The sequence below is a fragment of the Artibeus jamaicensis genome, unplaced genomic scaffold, assembly GCF_021234435.1.
Source record: "Artibeus jamaicensis isolate MK-2021 breed Jamaican fruit bat unplaced genomic scaffold, CSHL_Jam_final contig_685, whole genome shotgun sequence".
NCBI lineage: Eukaryota > Metazoa > Chordata > Mammalia > Chiroptera > Phyllostomidae > Artibeus > Artibeus jamaicensis.
In genome coordinates this window covers 357,437-380,037 of record NW_026521924.1, presented here as the reverse complement: position 1 = coordinate 380,037, position 22,601 = coordinate 357,437, and the positions used below count along the sequence as shown (strand labels likewise).

Sequence of the window (22,601 nt, the reverse complement as noted above, 5' to 3'; positions counted from 1 at the left end):
CTCTGTGCAACAACACTCTCCTACCCCTCTGTCCCTCAGTTTCACTGTCTTCCAAATCCCAATTATATGGCAGGAACCCAACTATGAACAAGGCCGCGTTCTGTCCTGGGGGACTTCTCGGTAGAGGCAGACTCGGACAAGTGAGTGGATCATACAGCAGGAACAGAAAGTTGTGATGGGGACACTGAGTGAGAAAAACTATGAATATGTACACTGCTATTAAATATCATGACTTTTACTGAAGAACTGCAGTCAAAATGGCCCAGGTATCCTGTTAACTAAGCAACGGAGAATTAACTTTATCTTTCTAGATGCCTTTCCTCATAGGCACCCCAGGATACACCGTCAGTGTTGGCTACTGTGTAGTGAGCACCAACTACAGGCTATGCAGAGAACCAGATCCTGGGGGTACAAAGTAACTTTTACTAAGTATCTGCAATTTCTAAGGCTTTTCGTTTTTTCTTTAATTACATTAAGTTTTGAAGAAAGTTTTGATTTTTCCACCTTAGATAGATTGCATTCTAAAGTTAATGAATACTACCTTAACTTTCTCTTTTTATAAGTCAACTTTCAAAGTGGGTAAGACTGTAACTAATGGTCTGGTTACTACTATATAGGCCTTTTAAGACAAGAAAGCTCTCTGTTTCTAAGAATGCAGGATTGTGAAATCAAACTCTAATGTCAAGAAAGTTGTGTGAAGCTCAGGCTCATAGACCCTTTAAAGAAAACATTCTGTGTGGTTGTGGCCAAGTGGAAAAAATCCCTGCCTTCAATAACTGGGTATACAGATTACACAGGAACCAGTTATCTGGGAGGAGCTGGATCTTACAGTCTTTATGCAGTTTGCCTAGTACCTAGGACAGCCCCTTCCGCACCAGCATCCGCACCTGTAGCTCAAGCAATGGTTGTAGGTGGGCTGAGAGAGACACTGCCCCAGTCAGGATCAGACAGCAAAGCGTAACAAAACCCTTTGCTGAGACAAAGCATATTTCTCTTCATAATCTTACATGTTGAACACTAGGAATATTGTTTGAGTCCTCTGTTGTCATCAGTGGCCACAGTTTGCTTCAATCTCACTAATTTCAAATGAACTAAATAAAAAGTGTAGTGAAATGACAAACTTCAGATATAAAGAACTGAGAAATAAAGCTAGAGATCTGAAGGCATGAGAGAGTAAAAATATAAACAAAAAAATCAAAGAAGCATGTGTTTACTTCTAATCACTGCTGCAATGTGAGTTTTAGAAGTTACTCTCTGAAGTCAACTGCATGAGAAATGTGGCTCTCAGGACACAGTGGGAAAGGCTCTTGACCTTTTCCCAAACCATGTTTATGTTGGACAGGAAAGAGAAGTAACATAACTGTCTCCTAAATTTATGTTTATTTGAAAGTAGCTATTATCTTGAATATCTCGAATTTTATACTAGGCAAGTAAAGTGTGCTGTATCATATTTTATCCCATTATTTATGGAAGCTTTTAAGCTTCTGTGTAATTATTTATTTTGGAATCAGTCACAGTTTCCCTACGTGTAGCAAAGAAGAGTCTTAGACTTGAAGGTAAGCTGGCGACACACTGTAGAGGGAACAAAGGAATATGAAGGCCTGGATGTTCAGAGGCATGTTGTACAGCAGATCCGGCACGGGGCACCTCTGGAAATTTCAAATGAACTGTGGAGTGGTTCTACTTAGAAGTGAAAGGTCAAGGAAAAGCATGCAATTAGTAACTTGGATTACATTTCTATAGACAAGAAAAAATATTGTTTAAAGTACAAAGAAGTATCTTTCAGAAGCTTTTAATGAAATGATGTTCTGTGTCCAGAAATGGGCTATTTTTCAGTTGTTGGAGAAACACTACAGTTGGGTTTCGGACAAAAAAAAAAAAAGCAGGCAGAGCATAGGCTACATTTTAAATATCCAGATTAGAATCTTCTCTTCCTACACAGGCTGCCTCCTTCAAAAGGGCAAGATTAAGAAAATTGGTAAGAAGTGGCTTTAATATATCCACTCGGACTGCTGTCAGCAGTGCAGAGGGCATAGGACGGCCCAGTTCTCCAGGGAATCACCAGCATTTCTCCCTAACACTCTAATTATGTACTGGAAGGCTGACAGCGGTCTATACTTTGACCATGCCAAGGTCAGATCTAAGAACTGTTGTTGGATAACCTAGACTCAAATATCCAACCTTGCTTCTAAAATACTGGTTTTTATCAGATTCAACAAAGTTATTTATTCTCCTTTCTCTTTTCCCTGCATGGTGCGCATTATGAACCCTTCCTGTTTTCAACCACACACACCACAGTTACAGTTCTAATTAGGGCTACTATGTATCAAGTACCTACTCTGCTGCGGCAGCTTGAAAAATGGCCTGGCGCAGATACGGAACGGATCTGTTACATTCTTAAATATAAGCTATGTTATAAGAAACTGGAAATAAAGGTTACTTGTGTGAACAGGTACAAATTATGAATATGGTAAAGGACCAAGATGTTTATATTTATCTTTAGAAGGTGAAGCCTGCCTATGCCACAAAGAAAACTTGGGCTAATATCAAACTATTTTGAAGGCTTAGTACATACAACTGACTTGGACTTTGCTATGACATTTGGCCACACATGCCACAGGGACACCCTGACCATCCCATTCAAGGTGAGGACTTAGCAGCAGCCTGGCATGAAGAAATAATGCTAAACTTGCCTTGTTTTGAAGTAAGTTTAGAATACTCATGTCAGGAAACAGAAATAAGGGTTTTCAAATAAGGAGTATTTCTTTAATTTATATGTATATATACACACACACACACAAACAGAAATATGGGTTTTCAGAAATGTATACACATACAAAAAAAGGTTTTTAAATAAGAGTATTTCTCTAATATATTTTACTTTACTGAACTTTAATACACTAAAGTATATTAAAGTGTATTTAATATACTTTAAGGATAAATTACCCAGAAAATGACACCATTTTGGACACAGACGCTCGTGGAATATCTTATTTATCCTAGTGGCCTTCTGGGTAAATTCAAAAGGTTTGGCTAACATTTCTAATCCAAGATTCTCACCAGAATAGATTATTTCATCCACACAGATCTGAGTTGATCAACACTGTTTCAGGATTTGGAAATAGTGGGTATCTGATGAATGTTTCAACCTGAAACTATTAAAATTGTTGCCATTTGTCTCTAGATTGCCAATGACTAGTCCCTTTAATGGTCATTGTTTCTAGATAACTCATCGTTAAATGGAAATTTAAAGTAGATCGAATAATGGGTCTAGAATGACTGAGAACATGGAGCCAACTGCTGCGTGGCTCTCATCACCGAGTAAGATTACAGACAGTGCAGAGCCCTGAGGAGGGAAAATCAGGTATGCTCCCCTCTAGTTCTACAATGCCTTTCATTAAGCAGGAGAGGGCCACTCGCTTTCACTCACTGGGTTTTGCTGAGATTTGGTTTTGGTTCAAACTGTGCTGAAGTCCAAGGTTCAGAGAAATGAAAGTGGGAGGGGGGATTCTCTTCATCAGGTTTCCGTAGAATAACAACAGAATATACTAAGAAACAACAATGATATGATTATCTGTATTGTATCCATGCTATCACTATATCCAGATTTCTCTTCCACAGGAGTTAATAATGTAGAGAGAAGGGGGAAAATGAAAAGACTGAGGTCCATACATGGAAACATGGAATCGCAAAGAAATGTGTAAGGCAATTCTTAAAGAAAAAAAAAAATCTCGTAAAAAGAATATTCTTGAATGTCTAGAAATTACAAGAAAAAAAACCTTACAAGTCAGAGAAGAATTAACATTTCTTCCAAATATTTGTTCCTAGTATAGTCATTTTCACTTTAAAAAAATCAATTAAAAAACTTATCAGTGTCAAGAATAATCATCATGAGAAAGAGACTTTGGCACTGTGGAACGACTACAGATATTACGGAGTAGGGTCTGGGTTTGAGCTCCAAATCTCAGTTACGTGGCCCTATTTGAGTCCCATTCCCAAGTATGAAATGAAGATTAAGGGAGCAGTTTCTCTACCCCAGACAGATGGATCACTGTGGGCTCCCAGGGAACAGTACATGAAAAAAGAACTGTACATTTAAACTGCAATATAAAGGGTGTTTAGGATTATTATCACTATAATCCACTGCATCTTTGGCAACAAAAGATTTTACCCAGATTTTTTTTTAAAGCAGGAAAAATAATTTACAATGAATCTCTTTCCTGCCCACCAACTGGATTATTTTGTTCCATTCTTTGCAAAGGTTTTACAAAATTACAAGGCTGCACCCTTAACAAGACACTGGATGGTGGTGGTTTGAAAACTGTTGTGTAAGAAACAGCAGAGAGACTGAGGGTGGAATAGACCTCTTCTAGTCTGCTGTAGATGAGTGCCATGGGCACACCCTGAAGGTGGAGATCACAAGAGGGAAGACTATGGAAAGAATGGTCTAACAGCAATAGCGGTTCCCAATGAATAAACCACTTCAGTGGTACAGAGTGATCAGCCTATCCATGACCAAGTCAAACAAAGACTGAATTGAAAAGCAAGTTGAACTAGGTTAACTTTTAAATATCTTATAATATATATTCTTCCTATGACTGCCTATTTCTGTTAGGGAAAAGTCCTAAAGACGTATCTGAACTTTTATCTTCAATGCCTTGGGAACCTTGACATAATACATATGTGATAGAATGAATTATTGGTCCCAACTCTCCTCTCCCTTGCAGTACTAGTATATAGTCTCAGTCATGCCGTGGCTTCCTGATGAGTGGAGCATATGCCTTCGCTTTGACTCTGGACTCAGTCATGTGACTTGTGCTGGCCAATGTGGCATTAGCCGACATGAGGCGTGGTTGACCTTTTCTGCCTCTGTCTTCATCAGCATGGCCACTCCCCCTTCAGCACAGAACACAAAATGAGACCTGTGGAGCAGACCAACCTCGGCTGACCTTGGATGACCAGATTTTTTATAGCAGACCTGCCTCAACCAATTTGTAAGCCATCAATGAGAAATAAAAGGTTTTTTTTTTGTATGTCACTGAAATTTTAGAGGTTATTTGTTATTTGGCAATAGCTGACTGGTGTAACATGTGTTATGAAATATATTCTAAGGAATGATTCAGAATTGCCCAACTTTCATTCTGGAGTCTATGTAGGTAAATTAAAATGATCTCATTAGAAACTGGTCACCAGTGAGACTGCTTGACCATCAAAGAAGCAATAATAAAAGTGCTCTAAACTGCTTATCATTCAAAATATTAAATCATCCAGGAAAAGAAGTATAAACAAAAATTATCATAATTACTATTGCTGGAAGGCATAAGGATTCTCTCCAAAGGATTCACATGCATTTTTTAAAGTAATGAGAACAGGGAGACAACGTATTCTGAAATGTTTTTCAACAAAGCCTAAATAAATTCATCCCACCACAAGTCTGCAAAACAGGCAGCTGTATGCAAAGTGGAGTTTAATCAAATTCACACAAAATCACTGTGTTAAAAGCATTCAGGGAGCTTTTATGAAGAATGCATTAATAAGCCCCACAATGTATATGTTTATTCCTATATTACAATGCAAAACGCCACATAGAGTATGTATAAGCCCCCTTTTTCCCCTGTTGCAGGAACTCACTACAATGTAGATGTCATTTTAAGCTGGATGCTGAGACACACACCCGCCCTAGCACAGTAGCTCCTGGGCTCAGAACTGAATACAGCCAGAGGGAGGCTGCCAGGATTGAAGCCACAGTGGATGAGGGCACAGACACTACTCCACTGGCTTCCACAGGAATTATGACAACTTTAATACTTTTCATGGATAGTAAATCAAATTTTCATATCAAAGTCTATATTTGATCTCAAGGTAAAAAGTGTGTTTAGGTCAGAGAAATGACATGTAAAATTTGAACGCTGGAGGCTACTTCTTTTATGTAGTGACTCCCCGTGCAACCCTCACGGTGGCCTGCCTGGGTCACAAAGCAGACTGAGAAGTTACAATGACTCATACAATTTTTTATTTGGTGGCTGTATTTGCTGCATGCTCCATGTATGAACAATGTTAAAGACCACAATTTACCACACAACAGAGTTATGCTTTTTAACCTATGAGTACAAGAATGTCTGTTTAATATTTATCATTCTTTATCAAAATTTCGTACTATTTATGTATTATTTCCTTTTTAGCCACAGCGTCCCTATACAGGAATTTAAAATTCCACTCCCCTGTTCTTCATGATCATGAAGAGAAAATACTCAATGGGACAATTTTTTTAAAAGCTGAAAAAAGTGAAACATGATATTGAATTAGGAGAAATATTATTGAGATATTAGAAGACTATCATGGCTTATTTTTTATTATTTTTTCATGGTGGAAGATCTACCCAGCAAGAACGTGATAAACTAATTTTAATGATGTGCTCATCACAGACTCAAAAGCCTTCCTGTACAAGGCAATGGGGTGTGTACATGCCTGTATGTGTGTGGGGGCGGGGAGAGGTGGCAATAATAAAAACATGCTCCACCTTAAAGCATTTGAATTCTATGGCCTCAAAAAGCATCCACTTGGCCACCGCAAATAGGCTGAAGCCACCAGTGTGTGGATCCTCATATACTCTCCAGTTTATTGCCTACTCCTGTTCACTTCCCCAGGACCTGGGTAGAGGAAAATTAACGAGGAAAATGTAGCTTGTTGTTGGCTCTGACGAGGGAAAGAGGGAAGATCTGCATTTCTTGGCCAAAGGGAGAAGGTAAGTTCCGGACAGGTTAAGCTTTGACACTCTCCCTATCATCAGTTAGGAACAGAAATAAAGAGGGGGCAAGCTACAACATTCACACGGCCTGTTATGCAAAGATCTGACCAGAAAAGAAAATGACCCCTCCATGCCAGGGGTAATATGAATGGCTTATGGGAAAAGATGACTTCCTCAACAATGCACGTCACTACTCGGTAGCTGCTGTCACCAGCGTGGCATGATCCCAGGTGGAAGGGGGCTCCGCGTGGACGGAGCATTAGGGACGGCTGCCTCTTTCTGTCTCAGACTTGGGAATACAGTACAGCACACAAAGTCGAGAACCAGGAGCACGCTGCTAGAGCAACCCAGATGACATAAAAAGTAGACACAAAACACAGAATCTGATTCCTTACTGAAATGTGAACAGAGGTAGATAAAAGGGTCAAACAGAAGAAAGGGAAATTCTGAAGAGGCTAGTTTTAAGCCTCTAACAGAGGAGGTGGGACACTGACTTCTGGATGGTACTTTTGAGGAGAGAAGACCTACCTGAGGCCGACGTGGGCATGAATTCATCTCAGAAGGGGGGCCAGCACATTGACTCAGGCCAGCAAAACACTTGGTCGGAGATTATGAGTGATGGGTTGGGGGAAAGGAAAGAGGGAGGACAGTCAGGGAAAAATGCTGAATGCCTTCTGAGGTGACCCTGTATCTGATAAGACAACAAAAAGGAGCTGTCCAAAAAAAAAAAGACTTGGACAGGACAAGCATTTCTAGGTCAGAAATACAAGAGCTCAGAGAAAGAACTGGTATTGGGTTGGGGGGCATGTTGCATAGGGGGAAGGCAGTCAAAAACACACCAACAGGTAAGAAGCTGAGATTATAAAGGTTGGAGAGGAATGGTCACAAAGTCTGAAAGAGAGAGGAAAAGGCAATTAACTGAGAAGCCACTGTAGGGCACGCAGTATCTTCATTCTACTTATTACAGTGAGGGGAGGGCATCCCTGGGTCCTCTGGGAAGCTGGATGTATCACTAATGTGCTCTGTTACAGAGCTGCCCTAGTCACAGCTAAAACAGAGGATGTCAGTGAAGGTCACTGCCAGACTGGACACTTTTTCAAGCAGCACAAATTAGTCTGCCAGAATCCAGCAGGCAGAGTCAGGCTCTAACCCATACTATAAGTCAACATGAAGCCAAACACAATCAGAAATGCTTTAATCACTTCACAGATAATGAGGCAGGCCCAAATTCACAAGGCTAAGTTCAAGAAGTAAAGCAAGGGGGTGATAAGCACAGTTCATACTCTGCTATGACCTACTTTATTTTATTGTAGATATTTAATACATTTACATCTTTCATTTTAGAGGTCTGCATTTTTCCAGTTTCACATCAATTCATTACTTGGAGGTATTCATAGTCCTTGACTGCTTTCATAATGTTCATTTTATTATAGATCTCAAAAAATATACAGTGTTTGCATCAGTCTTCTCCCTAGAGCCTTGTCAAATGTGAGATTAGCCACAGAGCCTCATCCTGAGAGTTGAGTGTCAGCTTCCAGACCTCAGGGGCCACATTCCGATTGCCCTGAAGACACAATGAGCCGGTGAAAGGCTGGACATCCTGGGCTTCTTGAGAGGGCTCAGACAGACTACTTCTTGAATCTGATGGAACTTCTAGTTTTTGAGAGAAGACAAGCTGGACTGCTGGTAATGTTTTCTTCTCTGAAACAATGATGCACCTGAATTCACTTAAAGCACGAAATCTGATGACATCAAACTGTGTTCGTGGAGGAGGTATGCTTAGAGACCGAATGCATGGATAGAAAACTCTGTCTTCCCTCACAAGGGCAATGTGAGTGTTCAGAAGGACCAGTGACTGACAGGGGTCTTGGCCAGAATCATCTTCAACTCTGACCGTTGTGTAGAGCAGTAACTGAACCTCTGCCAGAGGTGGGATGTTGACTTCCATATTTGCATGAAGAAAGTAAATCATGTCAACCATGGTATTCTGGAATTTGGATGACAACCGAACTCCATTTGACAAAACTAAATCAGGGATTTCTGCTTTCCAGTCAAGAGACAGCTGCACCAGATCTTGCTGGAGCAAAGGATGACTAGTGCAGGCAGCAGCATCAGACTCGGGTATCAGGACACACAGGAGGTCACGGCATATTTGTTGACATAGGCTTTTGTTATAACTAAATACAGTCAGCAGGAGACTCTCTGCAGAGCCCAGGAATCGAATGCTCTGCCCACCAAAGCCAATTTTAATCTCCTGTAGTTCAGAGAGAGGTAGAGCATGAAAAATGCCCATGGAGCCTGAGGGGTTATCTGACAGAACCAAAGCACACAACGTTGAAGGAAGCAGGAGCAAACACACCGGCTGGGGGTCAGGGTCTGTGCAGTTAGCAACAGCGAGCCAGTAAACGCCTCTGACTTCATGCATGCCACCCAAAAGTTCTGGTAAGAAACAAGCCATATGTTCAAGAAAGTCTTTTAAAGGGCACTCTTGAAGTTTCAGCATTTGATCTGGGAATTGCACAAGGGTCTGCTTAAATGCAGAGATCCTTCCAGCATCTTCACATTCCAGGCGGACAACTGAGCTCAGCAAGCGACCTGGTACCTCTGCAGCTGTAGAGCCTGGTACTCTGTACGGCACCTCTGCTCTCTTGCCAGCCCCTGACTCCTGGCTGTTGCTGCCACCAACCTGATCTTCTGCAGGAAAAGAATGAGATTCTGGTGATACCCAGTGTGACTTCGAGGACATGTCCAGAGGTAAGTGTTTCACAAATGGCAGTCTTCTGATAAATGTTACTTGAGAGGTGAGCTTACTGGGATCCCACAGGTGCCCCACATGCCTGGCTCGGCTGATCATCTTTGTGCCAGCCTGTAGCAGGTGACTGCTAGTATCTTTATAAAGGTTGTAAAACCTGTGGTAAAAGTATCCCAATCCACTGCTTCCTTCTGTCCTGATATTTATCAGTGACTCTGGAGAGCTAAGGTTTTTAGATGCTAACTCCTTCTCAGTGTGCTGCTCACTACAAAAACTTGAGGGGGGTGAATTCTGAAAAATGCTGGCAGATGAGCTCTCCTCACTAGAAACACTTTCAGAGAGAACATAGCAGAGTAGCTTGCTTTCCCTGGTCTGTTTGTTTCCACTGTTTATAGACACTTCTTGGCATGTGTGTTGCAGCAAAGTCCAGCTGGACTCGATTCCCAAGTTGTGTTCATTTTTATGCATCACTGGATCACTGAAATTTTCTGAGTTAACGTGAAAATGTTGTGCATTGCTGGTGCTGTTTTCATTAAGAAGAGGGACTTTAGATAGACTGAGACATTCTGACTGAAAACCACCTGTGTACTCAGGATGACTATATTTGCAATCACTGTCCTGCAGCACCGCAGGCACTGAGGGCTCATCCCTTCGCTGGTGGATTCTCTCTCCTGATGCTGGAGAGAAAGTTGTAGGGCCTGACATGCTCCCAGACACAGGATCTCTCTGGTGGTTGTTCTGACGCACCTCCCTCCTGTCCTCTCTGTTGGACGTGTCAGTGACATCTTTGGGTAGCAGTGGGGTAAGATGCACTTTCTGTTCAAGATGTCAAAAATAGATGAAATGGGGATGTGGGAACAGCTTTTGTGATTCTTTGCAAATGAAGATTTTGGCAGCCATTGGTTTCATTGTGTGGATTGATTCAGGGGTTAAATCAAAAGCCTAAGCCATTAGCATTGATCAGTATATGATTTAAAATATAAATGACCAGATTGACAGATAGAACATCAATTTCCATATTGTATATTTTAAAAATTGCCAAGTCCTTTTAGAAAAATACGTTCTATAGAATTGATAAACAGTATCCATTTCTTGGTCTAAAATTTCATTTACTCTAAGTTAAATCTTAAGACCTTTGCGTCAGTTTTCAAAAAGTCAAATTTAATTGTAAAATAATCTATGACCATATATCCAAAATGTAAAAGTAATCAGGGGATACTTAATGAAATCAGAGAGCAAGGCCAAAAGTAACTGACAAGTAGCCTAACCTGAGTAACATTTCTCTTACCTCTTGATTTGTTGTATGATGTTCCTTAATTTTACCTGGTTCGATTGCAACTACGGTATCTACAAACCAGCACCACAAAAGGCCAGGCATTATGGGTATGAAGAAATGAAAGGCAACCTCCTGCTCTTCACAAGGTTATTAGCTAAAGAGACGGCTGTCCAGAGGAGGGTGCCATTATGGATTCCTGGAAGAGGACAGGGCCGTGGCCGGTCAGGCCAGCCCGCTGTGGGGCGCCCCCTTTTCATCTCTCACTCTGTTCAGTGACTTAGAAATGCATCTGTAAGATTTATGTCAGCTTACTTCTTAAAAAAGTTTAGCAATGTATGGGAAACACCCTCAGTGGAGAAAAACAAAAGTAAACCCTTACAAATTGTATGCCCGAATAAACCTTGCCTTGACAATCCACCAGACAAATAAGCTAATAAGCCAAGAATTACTCCCTTTGTACTACTGCCAACTCAGTCTATAAAATAAGCAGGGTTTTTAAAATATCTAGAAGTACTATTACATTTCCAAATCCCATATCTGATTCTGATTATACAATTCTGCTTTTTAAATGCAAATGAAGGGAAAGGATACTGTTACCAATGGAAAAGTGGGCAAGGTGCCTCCACCAGTGCGATATGCCAGTCAGATACAGTCAAAGCGGTTTTCGAGCTGCAGGATTTCATTTAATTTTTAGTCCGTATAATAGTCTGCCTTTGCTGTTAGCCATTAATCTCACTGGGACTTCAAGATTCTAATTATGCAACTAAACATTAAGAAAATTTAATCATATGATCATGCCATAATTTAAGGCAACCCTATCAATCTAAAAAATCATTACCTACCTCATATTTTAGCTTACGTTGAATGGTACCATTGTGAAGTTTCTCATTATTCTGAAAAGAAAATAAAAAGCCCTCTATATTAAATTATAGCATGTTCACAGAGGAGGAAATAACTAATTTGATTAGAAATGTTTATAGAACAAAATTCTAAAGAAATATACTTGTCATTCAACAATGACAACCTTTCTATAGAATTTATATTTCATAGAGTCATATAAACATGACTCTATCGATCCGTCTCCCTGTAAGATAACTACACTATTTATTCTGAATTTTAAAATCGCAAGAATATTAAAAGCAAGATGTCCTTAGGACAATTCTTAAATGTGTGGGCTAGAAATACAATGCTTTTATTTTGATAAAAATCAACTTTTGCAAATATGTATCTTCTCAAAGGCAAAATTATACTTTTACTTTGAATAACTTATCAAATAAATTAGTTATGGAAGTTGGTTATATTTTTATTTTTATATGTCTTTTCAATTACAGTTTATATTTTATACTTAATATAATTTTGTATTAGTTTCAGGTGAAACTGGTTGTATTTTTGCAGAAAATAAAAAAAAACTACATGTAGAATTTTTATTTAATATTTTTTTCAGTTGGGATTTTATTTTTTAAATCTTTATTTTCTAAATCTTTAGTTTCTTTATACTCCTTGTCCCCAAGCAATCACCAACCACACTGTGGTCCACGTCCATGAGTCCTCTTTCCTTTTGCTCATCCTTCCATCCCCTAACCTCCCCTGCCCCCACCAGCTGTCACACTGCTCTCCATTTATGATTCTGTTCCCATTTTCACTGTTAGTTCAATTTGTTCACTAGAGTCCATATATGAGTAAAGCCATGTGGTATCTGTCTTTCTCTGACTGGCTTATTTCACTGAGCATAATGCTCTCCAGGTCCATTCATACTGTTGCAAAGGGTAAAATTTTCTTTTCTTGCAGCCACTAGTATTAAATCAAACAAAGTAAATAAAATATTTAAGAAACTTTACATCCACTTAAGAATTTCCCCCAGAACTTCAAAACTTTAAGATAAATAAAGTTACTTTTGAACAAATACTATTTGGGAACTGTTGAGCTCCACCCAGGCAATGCTTAATTTTTCTAGAACATCTGCATCTCAATTTTCTCACTGAGACACAGTAACAAAAGATCCAACAACCACTCCCACCACTAACTTATTGAAAATTCATTTTTAAAATGACTCTGTTACTTTGGTTCCTTTAGCTCACCTTTGTCATAACTGCAGATGTGTTGCTACTGTTGCCAGTCACACGATGCAAAACCTGAAGACGCCTTTGGACTTCTTCTTCAATGTAAGCACTGACCCTGCGAACGGTGGAGATGGCGGTACTTGAACATTTCTAACATCACAGGGCACTGGAGATACTTTTCTTATTATGCCCTTCATGACAAGAAACTTTCTCATTTTAAATGCCAAACAGAACAACAACTCTTGGACCTTAAACATTTTTCTGCTTTCTAAGAAACCTAGAGCCATTTTACTAGGTACTAGGTTTCTTAGTTTACTATCTGTGTTTTCTCCAAATGAAAAAAAAAAAAAAAACAAAACTGGCCAGGTAAACAGAATCTTGAGAAGGGAAGGGAAACTAAGCCATCCCCTGCTGGCAAGTGGGGGAGAATCACAGACTCTGGTCTCCCAGGGCTCCCCAGACGCCAGCCATGAGTCACTGACTCAGACCCAACACTTCATTCAATCAGCCCTAGTTTCCTCACACAGAAAACAGATAGCCCAGAGTTTAGAGTAATACAGTACAGTATGTACCTTTCAGTACCGAAAACAAAGTCAAATGCAACTGAACCTGAGGCAAGGCTACAACAAACAAATTACCTCTAGGACGTTTACTTAATTTTTAAACTCGCCCCGTGGAGTGTGCAGCCCTATCTCTAAAGGGCTACAGAGGCTCTGATATTCTGAGTACCTTCTCATAGCTAAACGGATACGTGTTTGGAGCCATGTGTTATGTCACATCCATGACATAAATGGGGTTGAAAAAATATTCAAGTTTCTTACAGACAAAGACCAACTGGATTAATTTATCAGAGATCTAAGCCACAGAGCATTTGACAATGCCACCCAAGTTGAGAGTCATTTTACTACCAGATACACAGTTATGTTATTCATGGTCATCCTGAATATACTGGTATGATTTTTGTAATAGACTTCATCTATTTGTAATAAATAACTTCTACAGATTAACTGTCAGTATAGGTTCTTCTTCTTGGTACAATTCAATTAACTCTATTTCTTTGTCCCTCTCAACTTGGCCTTCATCACTCCTTTCTGGATGAGATGGTTTCCCAGGATCTTTTACTTCTACCTTCTCATACATACTGCTCACACTAGCATTCCTTGGACTTAGCAGGCCAGTACTCAGGTATTTGGTTCCCTTTAAAGGAAACCCAACCCACCCACCACTGGCCAGGTAGCAGTTGATGGAAACACAGCACATCTCAGGGTCATAAATTACTTGTCACTTTGACAGACCCCTCCATAAGTTAATTGGCGAATAAGAGGCACAGGGACTCATTGAACCACAGAAATGTAGGCGTGGCATCGGTTTAATGCCCAATACCTGGCATCCATCAGAGGAACCAGTTGAGATTTTTCAGCATTGGATGACAAGCTGGAAGAAGCAGCCTTTCCCTCCAAGGTACCAAAATGCCCCTTCTGAACTTCATCAGCCTCACAGATCTTCTGCTTCAACTGCTGGATTTCATGTTCTAACCTACATAAATGGAAATTACATGAATTCAGTCATTAACAATATTTCCTGAGCATAATCACTGGTTGGGACATTGCTTTAGTAACCATGGGGAATTTAGACAAAAACTGTGGAAACAGATTGCCTTCTAAAAGATGCTACATACCTAAAAGATAAGGTATAAGGTGATAACAGGTCACAAAAGTGGTTCAGATCGAGTGCTGTAGGCACCCAAAATTGGAGACTTTTACCATCAAGGGCCAAGATGTTTCACTGTGCCGCAAGCAAATCCTCAGAGGCAGATGTGCAGGATTTAGAGCCCTCTACCCTGGCTTCCATAAAACAGTTGCTTACTATATATCAAGATCCCACTTAGTATTTCTGTTCGACAAAAGAGAGCTAAGCTTTAAAGAGTTCTTTTTTTAAATCATCAATCTAGGAAAACCCTCAAGGACAAGGTAGTTCTAAGTTGAACCTTCAGAGGCCAGTAGGAATTTGGAGCTTTGGGGATGATGGTAGAGGGTTCTTCAGGTAGAGAAAGCAGTATGAACACAGAAGCTAAGCCACAAAAATCAGGAATCCACTTTGGCTGAGACAGAGAGTATAGAAGAGGCAAAATGATGAGAGATGTAGGAAAGCAGGCTGGCTGTCTCAAGAAACTCATATAAACCATAAACTGTGGAAACAAACCTTTATTTCCTATGACAAATAATATATCTAACATGAGGTCATTTGTCTGTGAGGCTGTTCTCCACTGAACCAGGGTACTTGAATCTGGAGTCAGGCTACAGGACCAAGTTTGGCAGTGAACTTGGTCCCAGGGAAGACAAGACTCATCTAGGAGGTGCAGCCCTCTTGGTGTGTGAACTAGGGGCAAGTTAATGAAATCTGTGTCTCAATATCTTTAGGTATCAAATGAGATAGTAGATTAGTCTCTCTAAACTCATCCAGATCCAAAAATCAGGGATTCTAGCTTCAGATGCTAACATACTATAATGCCCCCAACTCTCTGATGTCACCAGCAGCAATTTGACTGCTCCACTGGAAACATGAAAGCCACTTTCTTAACTGTTGAAATGAGATTATGGGGTCACCAAGGTTAGCACTCATGGGTTCATTGGGATGCAATGCCCTGCCTAACTCAGTGCTTCACCTTTCTACTGATTAGCAAGTCCTTACAGAGCATCAACTTTCAGAGCACACAATATTTTCGAAGGACAAGGGAATGCGCATGAAAGAGTGATGTTAGGGACCAGGTGCTGGGGCCAACAACCAGGGAACAATATTAACAGAGTCTCAGAGATCATAAGGAAAATTAGCTGAATATAAGTAGGTAACTGCCAATGTTTATGATTAAGATGTTGCCCAATGGAGCTGTTCAAAGACATCTTTCAGGGCTGGTACCATGTAAATGACTCTACAGAGCAAAGGGGTTCAAGCAAAGCCTTGAGAGCTGAGCAGGATTTATAGAAAGGGTTGCAGCACACAGGAAGAACCAGCCTGTCAGGGCAGCAACTCTGTGTCAACAGACAAGAGGTTAAGAGTTGGGAGGTAAGTAGACCTAGATTCAAGCTGTTGCTCTGCCACTTCCTGCTTGACACTTGTCCTTAGTGGTTATATAACCATTAAGTAGAAAAAGGACAGAAAATGGATTAAATTGTGTCCACAAAGCAACCGACAGGCAAAGCCAAAGTTCAGTGCACTGCTGTCCAATCTGTTTGCACATGAATTTAATACTGTACACTTGCACATTTCATGAGTGGTCAACTCAGGCTGCCTGGCAGGCCCTGGCTTAGCCATAAGAACTCGGAGAGATAATAAAACACTAAAAAAACCACAAAAGCATCACAGCTATAGCAGAGAGCTCAGATTTGTTGGCATGAATTAGGTCTTAGAAAAGTCTACTCCATCAAAACACATGACAGTAAAAGCCTCCTTTGCGTGGCTGCTGGAGGAATGCTGACATTGTAAAATCACTTCCCTGGAAATCACAATACTGTATCTGCTATAATAGAGTATTAATACTAAATGGCAGGGAGCAAAGCCAGATGACGAGAGCCAGGGACATCAAGCTAAAAGCTCACGCTGCATTTTTACTGCACACTGAAAGATACAAATTGAGAGCCTGCCCTCCACTACTTCAAATTTCCTGGGGCTGGAGTTTTGTCCAGCAATTTCATTTATATAACATACCTGCAATCACATTGTTAAACCTCTAACCTATTTCCTCTGAAGTAATAGCATTATGGTTTTTTATTGTTATTTGTTGCTGCTTTGCCTGAGGGAATTACTAGAGAGTAACTGTAAGCAGAACCCACAGTATAAGCAGATCATTTGAAAGGAGGTTGTCCAGACATTTTCAGTCAAGACAATGGATGGAGGCTCCAGGAACACCTCAGAGTAGGCCTTGCCTGGCCATTAGCATGGACCCCAGGCCTCTGCCGATGTCCAGCTGGGCTCCTACAGGCCAGCTGACTGGGCTTCTGTTCCAGCCCCTAAAGAGGGCGGGGGGAATGTTGGGAAGGGGGCAGCATTCCAGACCCTCCAACCTGGGCTTACAATTAAGATCTCAGCTGAACAAAGGTCTGAAACTTAGATAATGCACAGACCCCTGGTCTCACCCCCCCTCCCTATGACAGTGAAGACACTGTGGCCCAAAGATGAAAGATCCTGCCCAAGGTCAGCATGGTAGAAAGGGCTGAGCCAGCAATTAAGTCACATGCAGGACAAACCAGGTGATGTATGCATACCAGGTGGCCCTGAGGCCTGAGAGTCTTGGCATCATGTCTTGAGGTTACCAGGAAAAGCATTCTCCAATTCATGTATGTATTCGTTTTGAGAACCTACTGTATGTGGAACAGTGATAGGGGATAGGTGAAAGAGGAGAGTATTCTCCCTTCATCATGAAAATAGTGCTACTTCCTAGTTTTATTTTTCACACCACTAACAGTAATATCAGTCAATAATCATCAAACATATTGGAACATATTACTGGGAGTTCAGAAACATAGAGAGTTTTGTTTGGTTGTTTCTTTTTAAATACAGAATCCTGGGGCCTCCCTTCAAATACGTACTGTGAATCATCAGGGTGGGAAAAGTATGTTCCCTTCCACCTCGGGTGTGGAAATCAGTATCTGTGAAGGCAGTGTGGGGTGCTTTACTGTAACTCGGGCTAGTCAGGGGGAAGATGCAAAGCCAATGATGAGGAAGGGGAGAGGGAAAGAGACGAAGGAGCTGAGTAGGGAGGAGGAAAAAACAAAGAAAGAAGGGAGGGAGGGAGGGAGGGAGGGAGGGGAGGGGAGGGGAGAACAAGGAGTGGAGAGGAGGGAAGAGGGAGTGGGGAGGGAAATAGAAGGGAATGGAAGGGTGAAGACAGACTAGAACAAAGAAAAAAGAAGGAAGGACTCGAGGCTGTAAGTTCTCAGTCTCTCGTATTTATCAAATATTAAAACATACACATTTCATAAGTCAATGAGGTAATGGACGAGGGCTTTGTTTTGGTTTGTGTAGTCTTTCCAACTTTTAGGCCAATGATTCTAAAATAAAGGTTGTAAGGAGGAAGTAAAGGATGTTTAAGGATATTTTTCTGAGGCAAATAAGCATTTGCCTGTGTGTCAGAGAGTAGAAAAGCTCAATGAATCACTTTTAAAAAAGAGTGAGATACTTGCTATGAGAGGCGGGAAATGTGCAATGTACCTGGCATCAGTGCTACACGCCAGGCTCTACCTTCCCTTGCCTCACCTCTCCCGGTCCTTCTCCAGGGCCTCCTGCTCAGCTTCCAGGCTGGCCTGCAGCCCTGACTGCTCACTGCTGCTGCTGTTCAGAGTGGCCAGCTTCTGCCTCTGTTCCTCGATCTCCAGGCCCAGGGTGGAGCGCCTCTGCAGGGCTGAATGCCTCCTCTCCAGCCGGGCTACAGCCAGCTCCAGAGCCTCCCTCTGCTGCTTCTCTCGGGACTCTAGAATCTCCTTTTCCTTTTTTCTCACTTTTTCTTCCTGCCGTGCAATGTTGGCAGTGAATTCGAAGGTGGCCTGGAGTTTCTGCAGCTGGCTTGCATTGGCTTGGTACTGTGCAAGCTGTTCTTCTTTTTCTTCCATTTCTTTTTCTACTTGGTAAAGAGTGTTGTCTAGGCCGAGAGGGCCTCTATCAAGGATTTCAAATGCTCTCCGCTTTTCTTCTAACAGAGTTGGCAAATGATTCTGCAGGAGGTACTGGAGCTGGCGTTCTTTATATTGCAGCCTGTACTCTGCTGGCTTTATTTTCTCTAAGTCTTGAGTGACCTGTGTGACATACATGACACTATCATCATTTTTTTCCAACAACCTAAATTCTTCTTCACTCTCAGATTTTAAACGCTCTAGGGTTTCCTGTTCTTCTTCAACTTCTTTCCTTAGGAGGTCCTTCTGCTGCACCAGGTCCTTCTCCAGGTTGGCTAGCTTAACCAGCTGCCTCCTCTTGAACTCTAAGAAATGTAGCTGAGCCCTTTCCAACTCCTCGCCATCATCGTCGCCCTCAGCACGGGCTTCCTTCACCCGCAGAAGGGACTCCCGGATGCCTTCCAGGTCTCTCCTCTCCTCTTCCGCCCGCTGCACCTCCCCTCGCCGGAGGAGCCGGATCATCTCCTGCTTCTCCCGGAGCTGCTCTTCGAGATGGGCCACCAGCATGACCTGCTCCTTTTCTTGCTCCTCCAGCCGCTTTTTCTCCAATTCAAGCTTGGCATATTGCTCATCCTTTTCCCTTTTCAGCCGGTCCAGTTCTTGAAATATCTGGATCTTCTCAGCCTTCTCGTTGTTGTTGAGTTCCTGGAGCCGCTGCAGTTCTTCTTTGACCCGGAGAAAGCTCTCTTCTTCTTGTTTCCTCTTCTGCAGTTCAATTTCCTGCTGCTCCCTCAGTCTTTCCTCTTCAAATTTTTCCTTCTCTGCGAGCAGATCCTTCAGCCTGCTCTCAATGTGGAAGCTGCGGCGTTTGAGGCTCTCTTCCTGCTTGCGGATCTGGAGCTGGACAATTTCTGTCTCCTTGCGCTGACTCTCCACCTCTTGCTGCATCCGCTCCAGTTCTGCCTTATCTGACTTCTGCTTTTCCTCCATTTCTTCTATGAGTTTCCTGAAATGCAGAATGTTGACTAGTCATTATTTGACCACAGTGTTCAAATGTTTCTCTTTCCCCTGAAATGCTCTGCAAATGAATATACAATATAAAGCCAAACCCTTCACTACAATAAAAATGAGGGAAAACTGTTTGCCTTTTCATTTCCAGTAGCAGGCTGCTTAATTTTTTCACTCTAGAACTGTTTAACATATCATTTCATATTATTTGCCTAATCTCTTGAAGTAGCCTCTGATATCATTTCTTTTGTAGAGTCTATAAGCATAATATGTTATGAATGATGTAATTTTGAAAGCCCCATGAGCTCAAAGAGAAAAAAGCATGCCCAATTTAAATTTAAATGTGAATAATTTTGTTCAGCCGTGTGGCTAAAATGCAACAGAAATTCTGTTATGAGATGACATTATATAAAAATGTTTATGCTGTCTTCAAATCATTTGGGGTCAAATATCAAAGTCAAGATAATCAACATTGTTCCTACTCAGATAACTACATGCTATTTAGCATTTAATCACTAGTTTAGGAAAAATGGTAATCACCAAATGGCCCAAAATATTAGCTTATTAATACATAAAACTGAAAATAACAGTCTTCATTAGAATACTTAAATGCATGATCCCAGGGGTTGCATGTTATGTTTAGTCCAGGAGAGCAAATGATCTCCACTGGGTGCTAACTCCATGTTTTGAGGCTGGGGCGGCCTCCAAAGCAATAACACAGAGTATGTAAGAGCATGGATACATGGCTTCCCTCTCCTGACCTACCAAGGATCTACTTTATATGGTACTGGAAACTAATTCATTTGTAATACCTAAAGTCCAGATTCTAGAAAATAAATATTCACTTTGCATATTTTCTATGGCTTTAATTTCTACTCCAATATCTTAGTCCACTTCTTGGACTATTAAATAGAACAGAAAAAGGAAAAGGAATTTTTTAAATCAAATAATTGTATTTAGAACACACAAAAACTCTCCAAATCAATAAAAAAAATCAGACACACACACATGCACACAAAAAAATGAAGTGCAGAATACTAAGAAGTGGATTATAGAGGGTAATGCAAATGGCCAACCAGCATAAGAAAAGATGTTTAAAAGGGGGGAGGCATAAGGAAGGGAAATTGTTGTTCTTTCAGCTTTTTAAAAACTCAGCTGATATTTTTAAAGAAGATAAATTTTTGTGAGTTAAGTTTAAACAAGTACATACTTGGCATATCAAATTTAAAAAGTGTATTAAATTTGCCTACTAAGTCAATTCCTCCTTTCTCACCAGTATTTGAGGATGAACTATTTGAAAAATTCAAATAAGATGTAAAACTAACCAGCTAAAGAAGAATGGCCTACAGCCATTAGACATGTCCAAACAGACACAGAGTCAGAGGGAGGCACCGAAACAGACACAGAGGAAATCAGTTTAAGACATTAACACAAGAATCCACAACTACAGTACGTTAAAACTCAGTAACCCATGTAGCTTACCTTTTGCTTTCTAATTTTTCAAGTTCTTCACGCTGCTGTCGCTCAAATTCAAGTCTAAATAAAATCAAATAAAAATGAGTCACTTCTCTACAAAGCTTTCCTCTCTTTTAATCTTTATACTGGTATGTTTTACAAAGAGCATCAGTTATTCGAGTATGATTTTTCACTACTATGAATAGCAAGTTTAAAATGAATACTCTGCTCTATGACTATGATTAGAAATTAGACATTCTTTTATGGGTGCTTGATTCAGACTAAATAAAAACACTTGACTTAAAGGAAAACAAACAAAACACCACTGTACTGAAAAAGCATAGTGAGAGGAGACTTCTAAATGAAAAGCACGTCTACTCCATGCAGTTTAGTGACCGATGAGCATATAAAAATGAAGAATCTCTACCTTAGACAGATGGGTCCTTTTATAGGGAAAAGACTGCCAGGGAGGTAGAGAGACAAAGTACAGACATCAATTAAGAAAAGAATTAACTGAGGAACATATTAGGAGAAAAGCAATAAGGTACAAAAGCCAATAGCCAAGCACAAATTGATGTGTCTATTCATAAATATCACATTTCCCAATAATTTCTTGAAGCAAACACTTTAACACTCCAAAGAGTTAGCTGTTATGCATACTTCCCATGATAGTTATAGCACTAATAATTGCTGAGTGTGAGTAATAATTGCAAACAATAGTCAAATTCACACTTTCTACTTTGCAGATAGTTATGCAGCAGGAAGTTTGTCAAAATCCTCCTTAACTAGTAATTACATGAGGCTACATAGATCAGAAACAGATTTACCACAATGGTAGAAAAATAAATGGGGTTGAGCCATTGGCAATTTTGAAAAAATAACTCATATAAATATTTATAATGAAAGCTGATTTTTCTCAAACACTAGATTTAATTACTGTAAGATTTCACTGTTTCTAATAAATAGCATGAACTACAATTCACACATTTTCCTGTTGTGGTAGATGGCAGATACATCTAAAAAGTTGAACTATAAAAAAATTCACCATGAATTATTTTCTTGGATAATGCGCAAGTCCAAATTGAACACAGTTACCTTTACAATGAGCTTACAAATATTTCAAATAGATGTGTCACCAATTTAATGTGGTGTAATACCAAGAGTAAGATAGCTATGGACTTTGTAAGCAGAAATGAGTGTTGTGCTTAGTGATTCACACATTAGCTTACTTTATCTTCCTTGCAAATCCTTAAAGGTAGCAAATAGTATCTCCAGTACACAGATTAGGAACCAAGCTTGTATATATGAATGAACTTGAGGTCATAAATATAAGATATGATGGAACCAGGACTTGAACCCATGGCAGCCTGCTTCCAAAATATCCTCAATTAACTCACTTTTAAAAGCAATGCTCAAATTTGTGATATATAAAAGTATTAAATCCTTCTGTTAAAACTTGCCATTTAGGGTTATATTTATCCTTCTATCAAATGAAAGTAATCTGTAGATTATAGGCACTGCCATCCATGAAAAGTCACTAATACACACACACAAACACACAAGGTTTTTGCCAGTTCCTGAGCCCAGAACATATGTAATTACACTAAGTAGGTATAGGGCTCCATTACAGTCAATATATAATCATTCTCTCTTATATGACAATGAACAAACCTTGGAAACTTTTCCTAGTAGATTA

At 40.4% G+C, this 22,601-nt stretch overlaps 1 protein-coding gene across 6 annotated transcripts in view; it reads right to left on the bottom strand.

The window, feature by feature from the left end:
- KIF16B (kinesin family member 16B) overlaps positions 1-22,601 on the bottom strand; it is a 317,135-nt gene that overhangs the window by 81,006 nt on the left and 213,528 nt on the right. Inside the window, exons 18-25 of one of the 6 annotated variants that reach the window (XR_008392618.1) lie at positions 21,333-21,365; positions 20,933-20,986; positions 18,090-19,448; positions 14,220-14,372; positions 12,855-12,951; positions 11,619-11,669; positions 11,368-11,445; positions 9,947-9,978 (exon numbers count right to left, since the gene is read on the bottom strand). Coding sequence is in view for 5 of the 6 variants with exons in the window: in XM_053671040.1 (XP_053527015.1) it covers positions 8,220-10,316; positions 11,619-11,669; positions 12,855-12,951; positions 14,220-14,372; positions 18,090-19,448; positions 20,933-20,986; positions 21,333-21,365 (3,844 nt within the window). In the remaining variant the exon portion in view is untranslated. Of the gene's footprint in view, positions 1-3,833; positions 10,317-11,367; positions 11,446-11,618; positions 11,670-12,854; positions 12,952-14,219; positions 14,373-18,089; positions 19,449-20,932; positions 20,987-21,332; positions 21,366-22,601 lie in introns of those variants that run through there. The other 5 variants (XM_053671040.1, XM_053671038.1, XM_053671041.1 and 2 more) reach the window with 5 other exon arrangements.